Source organism: Mesoplodon mirus, assembly GCF_964341445.2.
Source record: "Mesoplodon mirus genome assembly, chromosome: 2".
In the NCBI taxonomy this organism is placed as follows: Eukaryota; Metazoa; Chordata; class Mammalia; order Artiodactyla; family Ziphiidae; genus Mesoplodon; species Mesoplodon mirus.
Genome location: NC_138977.1, coordinates 39,600,311 through 39,611,116, shown reverse-complemented (window position 1 = coordinate 39,611,116; position 10,806 = coordinate 39,600,311). Strand labels below are relative to the sequence as shown.

Genomic DNA, 10,806 nt, shown 5'->3' with positions numbered 1-10,806 from the left:
AAGTGAGCTTCTCCCAAGTGCTGAGAAGATAGCGCCTAGCAATCACCTGCCCCTGCAGCTGTTTAAGGGGCGTGCAGGCCACGGGTCCTCGTCAAGCTGAGAGCCATCCAGAAACCTATGGTGGCCTTTTTTCCTTTCCAAAAGAAAAAGGCCCAGGAAACGAATGCCCGGGTCACTCCCTCTGCCTCAGGACAAGGAGGGAGGCCACAGAGGTCTGACCAAGACGACTCCACCCTCTCCCCTCACGGAAGCTGGCACCTGTTTAAGCCAAGTCTTGCCCACACTGACATCAGAGACAGCACTACGGCTCCCAATGGCGCCATCAGGGGCAGGAGGGCCACTCACATGTCCAGGATGAAGTAGAGGTCAAAAGAGCTCTGGCAGGAATTCTCATCTTTTGCCCGGCTCTCCCGGGTCCAGGTGCTGGGGCTGCGGAGGTGCTGGGAGGTTCCCGTGTCCCGGATGAGGTGGCGGTAGAGGTTCCCCGAGTCCAGACTGAGGTCGTGGGGGTCCTTCCAGCCTGGGCCGTCGTGCTGGAAGCTCCGCGCGCTCAGCAGCGTGGGCAGCAGCACCAGCAGCAGGAAGAGCGTGGGCCCTGGCAGGCCAGGCCCGCCGCTGCCCATTGTTTTTGGCTGCCCCTGCGGCCCCACTGGACGCCGGCCTCCGCTGTGTCTGCGTGTTCCAAGGGTCCTCGACCCCTCTAGCCCTTTCCCCAAAGCTGTGAGCCTCCCCCGGTACCTGCACTGAGGGCGGAAGATGCAAAGATCGCTGGCCTTGGGCGATGGCCCACTACCTGCTCGGCCTGCCCCCAGCCCCAAGGAGGCGGAATTCCATTATGATGTCCCTTATGATGGACAGAAAGGTTGGCATGGTGACTTTGTGACCTGCAGCTCTGCTCAGTGTCCTGCCTGTTGACAATCCCAGGGGGAGTCAGGGGCTCTTTGGAGGGGCAGTAAGATGAGGCCTCCGTTTGTTCCTCATCCCAAACCCTCTCAGGTGGCCATTAAGATCCTGGAGAAATCCTGCCTTCTTGTCAGCTGAAAGAGGGCAGCTGAGGTGGCTTAGATGAGGCATCACTGTCGGGGAGGAGGTCCCGGAACTGGGAGTGGAGCGTGTTGCCGTGGTCATTCGTGTGACCCAGTGGATGGAAGGATCTAGAAGGGGAAGAAGGTCCTGCAAGGATGTCAAAGTCCCTTGTGACTGAAGGGCCTGCCAGTTATCTACTTTTTGTAAAAGCCATCACAAGCTGAGTGACAAAACAAAAACTATTTCGTTATGCTCACAGGGTCTGTGGACCAGAAATTCAGAGAGGGCCGAGTGACGATGGCTTGTCTCTGCTCCATGGAAAAACATGAAACAACTAAATGGGGTGGGGGGGTCGGGGACGGGGCGTGGCTCGCAGCTGTTAACTTGCGACCATTAGCTCGAGACCCTTAGGACGTGAACTTTAGTCATCCTCCCAGCGGCCCTCGGGCAGAGAGTGCGGTGAGGGGTGGATTGCGGCCTTCTCCCCGGGGCCCTCCAGGCCCTCCGGCCTCAGGCTGCCAGGTGAGCTGGGGGTTGGGGGACAGGCTGAGGGCTGTGAAGCCCTGGCCATGGCCGCCCATGGACTGGGCCCAGGCCTTGAAGCAGTGGCCGAACCTCTCCCCAAAACCCGCCTCCGGGACCTAATGGCGGCGGCGGCGGCCTCCATGGGTCACAGTCCGTGGGACCCGGCCCCCATTTAGGCCTCTTGAGGAGCCTGAGGGCTGGTCCTGGGCGCCTGGCTCCCTCAGGCTGGGCAGGGTCTGGAGACCTGGCCCTGAGGGCACCGCCAGCTGAGACCTGCCTCTTCAGCTGGACCTGGGCACTGGCGGGAGGACCCAGACTGGGTGCTGGACGAACGCTCCCGGGCAGGGTGACCGGCCTGCGCAGGGACCCCCTCGCTTAGCCGGCGCCTGGACCTCGGAGGACGAAAGTCCAGCCTTGGGACCTTGAACAAGTAAAATGAGGGGTAATGATGTCGCTTTGCTTATGGGATTGGTTAAGTGTTGAAAGTCGAAAGGAGGCGTGGAGACGATTAAATGCCTCCCCTTCCCTTTCTTGTCAGAACAGAGAATAACATTTGTTATTAACAAATGTGAAGAACATCGTGACCTGACTGTGACCTGACCTCATGAACGAAGGATCTGACACCAAGATGTCTGCAACAACTAACCACGCCCCTCCCTCACCTTTCCTATAAAAGGGTTTTGCTGAAAGCTTTCGGGGAGTTTGGGGTTTTTAAGGCATGAGCCATTGTCTCCTTGCGTGGCCCTGAAATAAACCTTTCTCTGCTCCAAACTCAGACGTTCCGGTATTTGGCCTCACAGTGCGTCGGGCACACGGACTTGCGTTTGGGTAAAAAATCCATTCGCTCTTTCATGTCAATTTTAGAAGTAGCACACTGTTTTCACTCCTCTCCCCCGCCAAACCTTCTAATATTCGACTACAATAACTGTAAGTATTTGGAAGGATTTGAATCTGTGATCTGGACTCCTCCTATCAGTGAGCACGGCCATGTCTTCATTTATTTGAGTTGTTTTCAGTGCCTTGCCTATAAATTTCCCTATGAATATCGTGACTTCTTTTGTCAAGTGCCTTCCCTAGATACTCTGTAGTTTGGATGCTATTGGAAAGGCATTTTTAATAGAGTTTTTAAATGATTGCTATCCTGAAGAAATGTATGTATTTGATACACTCACCCAACTTGCTAAACTCTGTTATTATAAAAATTTATCTGTAGAATTGTTTGCGTTTCTATAAAAAATGAACAAACCCCAAAAACATTATGCTGACTAGTTCTCCAATGAAATGTTGACTCGAAGTTGTGATGGAGGCATTCTTGATTGCGAAGAGAATAATTCTAACACATCACGTTTAAGAATGGTATTTATTGAAGGCTTCTGTTGGATATCTTTTATCCGATTAGGCAGTTTCCTTGTTATTCTCGGTTTGATACAAATCATGAAGGAGTGTTGAATTTTATCTAAATTCCCTTTCTGTATATTCTTTTGATGAATATGTGCATCTCACCAATAATCTGTTAGTGTGATTAATTACATTGGTGCATGGAAAGCTAATTTTAGTATTTTATTACTAAACCCAAATTGATCATGATATTTTTTTAAAACACTGCTGGATTGCGTTTACCATTAGTTTAGAAGTTTTTAACCTATGATCATGAGAGAGGCTGCCCTTTAATTCCTGTTTTTGTGCTATTCTTACCTGGTTTTGATATTAGGTATACTAGCCTCATAAAATGTGCTTGGGAATGTTTTCACCTTCTTTTGGAAAGACTTTGAACATGATCACAATATTCTCCTCCTTGAATATTTGATATGATATAATCTATGCCTGGTGTTTTCCTTGTGGGAACTTTTTAAACTACTGATAAAATTTACTCAGTATTTACTGAATGTTATGGACTGAATTGTTCACCCACCAATTTAGATTTTAAACCCTGACCTTTAATGTGACTGTATTTGGAGATTAGGGCCCTTAGGGAGGTGACTGAGGTTAAATGAGGTTATAAAGAGGAGTCCTAATCCCAGAAGACAGATATCCTCATAAGAAGAGAAAGAGACACCAGAACTCTCTTCCTACACAGGCACAGAGGAAAGGCCATGTGAGGACACAGTGAGAAGGTAGTCATTTGATATCCAGGAAGAGAAACCACATCAGAAACCAACCCTGTTGGCACTTTGATCTTGGACTTCCTGCCTCCAGATGGTGAGAAAATAAATTTCTGTTTTTAAGCCACCCAGCCTGTGGTACTTTGTTAAGGCAGCCTGAGCAGGCTACCACATTGGATTGTTTAGTGCTTCCATTCTTTTATCAGTCATTTCAGATATATTTTTCTAGGAATTTGAACATCTTTTTCCCTATATTTGGTATAAAGTTCAGAATATGTTTGATTTTTATATTTCTGCTCTATCTTGTTTTTAATTCCTATTATTACTTGTGTCTTTTCTTATTTTATGGATTCACAACAAGGAGGGTATTGCCTCCAAGAGGTTGAAAATTAGTTAAGAATCTTTTTAAGTAGGAAGCACAGTCATAAAGAGATATATAGTTTCTCTGTGATGTTACATTAAACAATTTTTTTTGTATCATAAATTTCCTGTAAGCTAGTGGTTAGAGCTAGAAACTTGGTGAGAGTCAAGGTTAATTGTGTTTGTTGTTGTTGTTGATCTTATTCTTCAGGGGATACATGATACTTGGTAGTTGTATTTTTACTGATGATAAGATTGGTAAATGGGATCAAGTTTGTCAGTCTGTTCCCACCATTAAATTTCTCCAGCAATGTTTTGACTCATGGTTAAATCCCCCAGCAACATTCCAACTAATGGCTTAAGCATCTATTAATGATAAATGTCTATATTATTTCATTAAGGGTCGCAAAATGGTGACTTTAAAAAAAATTTTTTTTTTTTTTTTTTTTTTTGCGGTACGCGGGCCTCTCACTGTTGCGGCCCCTCCCGCTGCGGAGCACAGGCTCCGGACGCCCAGGCTCAGCGACCATGGCTCACGGGACCAGTCGCTCCGCGGCATGTGGGATCTTCCCGGACCGGGGCACGAACCCGCGTCCCCTGCTTCGGCAGGCGGGTTCCCAAACACTGTGCCACCAGGGAAGCCCTAAAAAAAAAAAAATTGTTTTTATTGGAGTATAGTTGATTCACAATGTTGTGTTAGTTTCAGGTGTACAGCAAAGTGAATGAGCTATACATATACATATATCCACTCTTTTTTTTTTTTTTTTATTCTTTTCCCATATAGGCCATTACAGAGTCTTGAGTAGAGTTCCCTGTGCTATACAGCAGGTAAAATGGTGACTTCTAATTTTGTTATTTCTTCTGTATTTATTAGCTGAGTTCCTTTTTTCCCCATTTGATTGAGATATAATTAACATAGCATTGTATGTTTAATGTATGCAGCATAATAATTTGACTTACATATACTGTGAAATGGTCACCACAGTCAAGTTAGTTAACTTATATCATCTCATCTAGATACAAAAAAAGAAAAAGAAAAAAATGTTTTTTCCTATGAAGAGAATTCTTAAGATCTATTGTCTTAACAAATTTCAAATATACCATATAGCAGTGTTAACTGTAGTTATCATGTTGTAAATTACATCCCAAGTACTATTTTATCTTATAACTGAAAGTTTGCACCTTTTGAACAGCTTCATTCAATTCCTCCTCCCCCAACTCCCCACCTCTGGTAACCACAAATATGATCTCTTTTTCTATGAGGTTTTATTTTTTTTTAAGGTTCCACATATAAGTGAGATCACACAGTATTTATCTTTCTCTGACTTATTTCACTTAGCAAAATGCTATCAAGTTCTATCCATGTTGTCACAATGGCAGGATTTCCTTCCTTTTTATGGCCAAATAAAATTCCATTGTGTATATATATATATATATAGAGAGAGAGAGAGATTGATAGATAGATAGATATACCACAACTTTTAATTCAAAAAAATTTTAGTGAGATATACTTTATTTACAGTATTATATTAGTTTTAGGTGTACAAAATGTTTAGAGATTATACTCCATTTATTGTTATTATGAAATGTTATATTGCCTGTGCTGCAGAATATTTCCTTGTAGCTTATTTATTTCATACATAGTAGTTTGTACCTCTTAATTCCCTACCCTTATCTTGCCCCTCCCCACTTCCATCTCCTCGCTGGTAACCACTAGTTTGTTCTCTATATCTGTGAATCTGTTTCTTTTTTGTTATATTAACTAGTTTGTTTCATTTTCTAGATTCCACATATAAGTGATAACATACAGTATTTGTCTTTCTCTGACTTATTTTACTGAGCATGGTACTCTCTAGGTCCATCCATGTTGTGGCAAATTACACAATTTCATTTTTTTAGGGCTGAGTAGTATTCCATTGTGTGTGTGTGTGTGTGTGTGTGTGTGTGTGTGTGTGTGTGTGTGTTTGCTGACAATGCGAGCAACAGCTATCGAGGGGGAGGCACTCCTGGCTGGGTCAAAGGCAGATCTTTGGTCTTCAGAGCATTTGTGCATAGTGGGGATACATTAAGGCAAAGTTGACACACCTCCCCTGTAAGGAAGAGAAGAGAGAGGTCACTGAGAAGCCACCAGAATTGGGAGCAGAAGGCTGTGGTTTCCTTGGTTCAAGGGGAGCAGGCTCAGGACCTGTTAGGATCCCCAGGGTGAGCCCTTGTTGATGCCCTTCCTCTCCCTGGGTGCTGGCCTCCAGTCTGTGCTCCTATTTCTAGACTCAGTTCAGGCATTGGACATCTGCCCTCCCTTCTCCAGGGAAGCCTGTTGTTCTGACTCTGGCCTGCCTTTGCTCTGGTGTTGAACTTGCCTGCTTCCTTCTGGACTGGGAGCCTATGGAGCAAAGACAAGGGCTGATTGCCACTGTAGCCCCAGCATTGCCCAGGCTCTCTTGATGAGTGTGTGCCAAAGGGCTGAGTCCCCACTACAATCCTCAGGCTGGGCTCTGGGCCCACAGGGCAAGGGCAGGTGGGGGCACCGTCAGATGGGTGATGGGCTATGGAGGCACATGGGCCCTTAGGTTTGGGTAAAGATTGATGCAGATCCTTTGGGACAGTGTAATCCGTCTGTAGCAAAAACTGCCCCTGGCTTTTCTGTCATTTCCTCCTTGTCCCCAGCTCCTGCTCAGCTTAGGACTCCCAGCTGAAGAGCCCAGATTGCCAGACAGGGTGGCCTAAGCACTCTGGAAGCTGGCAACAACTCTGAGCACTCAGCTCCAAGAGATGCAGACAGTGAGTAAGAAAGGGTCTCCATGCTCTGAGGCAGCATAAGGGAGAAGAGCGAGAACACCTTGGTCTTTCCCAGACTCCCAGCTCACTTCCAGTGGGCAGGTCCTCAAGGACCACGGGCTCTCTCTTTACCCCCCCAAATCTCATTGGCAACCAAGGCAGTCAGAACGTAGGAGCACAGTTTGAGCCATGGCCCCTGAGTGTGGACCCTTCTTAGCCTGATCTGTGCATCCCCACACCATGTACACTCACACCTTTGTGCCTTTGTGTCCCTCTGTTCTTTACATGAAGCATAGTATGCAAGGTGCCCTATAGAACAGTCCCTGCTCTCAAGGAAGCTTCTAGTTCAGTGGTTTGCTATGGTCGCTTGAATAAAGGCCCCGAATATATCCCAGTCCTAATCCTTGTCACCTGTGGATGTTGTAGGTCATATTGCAAAAGGGCCTTTGCAGGTGTGATTAAGGATCTTGAGATGGGGAGACTATTCTAGGTTACGTGGGGGGGCTCCTACACTTGATCAAAGGGTCCTGTGAAAGGGAAGCAGAGGGAGATTTGCCCAAAAAACAAGGCAATGTGACTGTGCAAGCAGAGCAGATTGAGGTGCTGCCCTGCTGCCTTGTAGATGGAGAAGGGCCAGGAGCCAAGGAACACACGGAATGTAGCTCTAGAAGCTGAAAAGACAGGAAAAGCATTCTCTCCTGGAACCTCAGGAAGGAGTGCGTTCTGGAAGGGCCAATATTAGAAAAATTCCTCTGGGGATTAGAAGGTGGTGGAGCAGAGAGAGACACTGTCATTTCACAGAAGGTAACGATAAAGAAGACCGACTGCCATAGTGTGTCGACTGTGATAAGGACACTCCTGGGTACTGTGTCCCCATAGCCTGTCTGGGTATCTCCTGCTGCACATTCAGGGCTGGGGTTGGTGGCCGACTCTGGTCTGCAGAGACTGTAGGTCCCAGCTGACACCCCGTCACTTAGACCAAGATTGACTTTAAGCCTGGGACCAGAGCACTGAGGGCTTCAAGAAAGGAATGAGGACTCACTCCTGCACCTACTGGAATACTGGAGTATCCACAGAAATCCTGCAACACTAGGTCTCCAGGACGAAGGTTGGGAGGGACAAGGTCAAATGGGATGGGGGCAGAGGAGGGGGAGGGGTCACGTCCACCAGGCAAGTTACTGGCTCCCAGCCCCTCTCAGGATGAGCAGGGCTGATTTCAGGCAGCTCTGGCTGCTGCCACTTACTCTCTGGGTGGTCCTGGCAAGTCCCCTGATGTGTCAGGCCTCAGTTTTGCCTCCAGCGAGCACACAGGTCACTGTGAGCCACAGACTGCTGGGCGGACTCGAGAGCTGGCATTGCAGGGGCCTGGCAGGGCCCTGGGCAGCTATAAGGCCCCCTAATCCGTCACTCTGCCACTTCCCCAACCTGAGCTTCGAAGAGTGGCCCTGGCAATGGGACCATTTCAGAGAGGCGCTCAGCGCCCCTGCCCTTACCTCGCTGGGCAGGAAGGCCATAGCTGGCACCTTCCCTTGGTCCACCCTCTTGTCTCTCGCCTCCCTCTGCTTCAGCCCTCTGTCTTGCTCTGTCCCTCCTGATCCTGAGTGAGCATCTCTGGGTGGCTGTCTCCACTGTTGAGGGCATAAGGCTGGGGTGGGGCTCTTATGACTAGAAAGGGGCTGGTTCTGGGAGAGGCTCCAGGAGAATCAGGTGGCAAATGGGGCTTCTGTGCAATCACGGCTGGGACTCAGAGCTCGATTCAGACCCAGAACTGGGAGCTCAGCGGCCAAAGGAGCCCTGACACCACTGTCACCAGGCAGTGTCTCTGCTGGGTGTGAGCATGCCTCAGGTATGTCACCAGCAGTGTCCAGAGGCTTCCAGGCCTGTCTACAGTTTCCAAATGCCCACCTGCCCAGCCACCAAGAGCCAGTGTTTTCCTGATTCAGTGAATGTGGTCAGTGCAGCCCTCAGTACAAACCCTGAGACCACAACTTCCTCTAAGTCTCTGACCCAGTCTGTACAAAATATCTGAGCATGGGGACACCCAGGAATATGATGCCCAAGCAGATGACTATAAGGGAAATCAGGAGCACCATTCTCTATGGGCTTGGGGCCTGAGTAGGGCCAGCTCTGGTGGCTTCGGGGTAACCATCATGAGACCATGAATGCTGAACCGAATGGGGGACAGAGCGGTGAGAAGGGTGGAGCCAGGCTCAGAACTGAAGTCTAGCTCCGCCCCTCCTGGCCTTTGTGACCTGGGGCAAGTCACTCAGTATTTCTGTGGGTCAGACCCCCCTTGGTAAAGATGGGATAATAAGAGCACCTAAAAATACAGTTACTGGGAGGATTAAAACAGTGAAAACATGTAAAGTTCTTAGTCTAGCAACTGACCCAGAGAAAGGACACAATAAAATTATCTATCATTTTTATTATTAAATAACAAGGATGACAAGTGGAGAAATTGGGCTTCTCCACATTGTCACAGGCACTGACACAAGGGTGGCATCTTTACTACCTGGTAAAACCAGTCAGTGTTGACCAGACAATATTGGGGAGGGGTGTCAACATGTCCTCCGCCACTCCTGCAGCTGAGTGAGCAGCCCAGGAGGGTCTCATGGATGGGGTGCAGCCAGCAGTCCCACAGGGTCGGGTAAGCAGTGGGGAGGGATGATGGATGGGAGTCCAATAGGCCTCTCCAGCCCTTTTCGCTTAAGATTGCAATTGCTGGGCATTGCTCCGGAGAAGAAAGGTCCTGACATCCTTGAGACGAGGATGCAGGGGAAATGCACGGGCACCATGTTGAGAATCGTCTGGAGGCTCATGAGCTCTAGGTCTCCACGCCTTGGGCGTTCCTCTTGGCCGATGCCCGGAGAGGGCTCTCTGACCCAAAGTCCCAGGGGCAACTGTCAAGGGCAAAAGCAAGACACCAGCCCACGGGGGGCATCCCTGTGCCCTGCTTACCATGTCCCTGGGTGGATACCACATCAGTGGCAGCTGGCTGCAGTGCTGGGCAACGTCACAAAAAGTATCCAGTTTTCCCTGAAAAGCAGATGTGGTTGTGAGGAAGCTACAGGCACAGACGCTGCCTCCAGATGGGTGGTGTCCCCTCTGTCTCCCATGGCTTCCCAGGGCTGTGTCCCCACAAAGTGGCTGAGACAGCACTGCAGCCGTCACCTGGGGCAGGGGGCTTAAAAGCCTTCTGTGATTGTTGGGAGCTCGTCACTGTGGGTCACAGAGAGTTTTGTTTTCTGGAACAAATCAGTACTTTTGGTGTAGGAGGAGACGTTGGGGCTACTTTTGAAAAAAGTGTCAAAGTTTGGTGAAGATATGCAGTAGCCAAGGAGAGGTCTTCGAGGAGAAAGGTGAGGGGGGCATGGGGACTGAGCAGCAGCTTGAAGAAGAGGGAAGAGGGACTGCTTTTGGGGGGCTCAGAGGGAGAAGGCAGGGAAGAGACCCAGTCCCTGCTCAGGGGGAAGGGTCCTGAAATGGGGGGGAAAGAGAGAAATGAGGAAACTAAAAAACCGGTGAAAATGTGGACGTGGTGTGGGCGGAAGGTGGGGCCGGGCCTGCGGCAGGAACGAGCCCATGGCAGGTGCTTCCTCCGTCTCTGGAAGGTGAGCTCTGGCTTCTCTGTGCCCTCACACTGACTCTCAGGGGAGATGCGGGGCCCGCCCTCCGGCTGCCATTTGAAGCTCCCAGGAGGACCAATGGATCCCACAGCGACAGAGGCAGGACCAGGGGGAGGAAGGCAAAGCTGAACCCAGAGATGGTGGGGTCTTTCTTCCTCACCTGCCACCTGGGGCCCTCTTCATCCCTTTCATCTCTTAGCCCCCTGCCAGCTGGGGTCTCAGTCACCTGGGGGAGGGAAGTGTCCTCAGGCCCCCTCCTCCATGTGGCCCTTGTCACCCCATCTCAGGGGCCTCAAGGACAATGCAGTGAGCTCTCTCCCTCCCTCACTGAGCAGACAGGAGCCATAGGCACTCCCGGGTAGTTTAATGCTGGTAAGATCTTGTCTCAG

General features: G+C 49.2%; 1 protein-coding gene across 1 annotated transcript in view; it reads left to right on the top strand.

The window, feature by feature from the left end:
* Nucleotides 1–756: 756 nt before the first annotated feature.
* LOC309815740 (COP9 signalosome complex subunit 4-like) overlaps nt 757–10,806 on the top strand; it is a gene marked incomplete at its 5' end in the record, with an annotated part of 46,877 nt that continues 36,827 nt past the window's right edge. The window contains one exon of the mRNA XM_082642716.1: nt 757–862. Within this exon, the coding sequence (XP_082498842.1) occupies nt 757–862 (106 nt within the window). The remainder of the gene's footprint in view (nt 863–10,806) is intronic.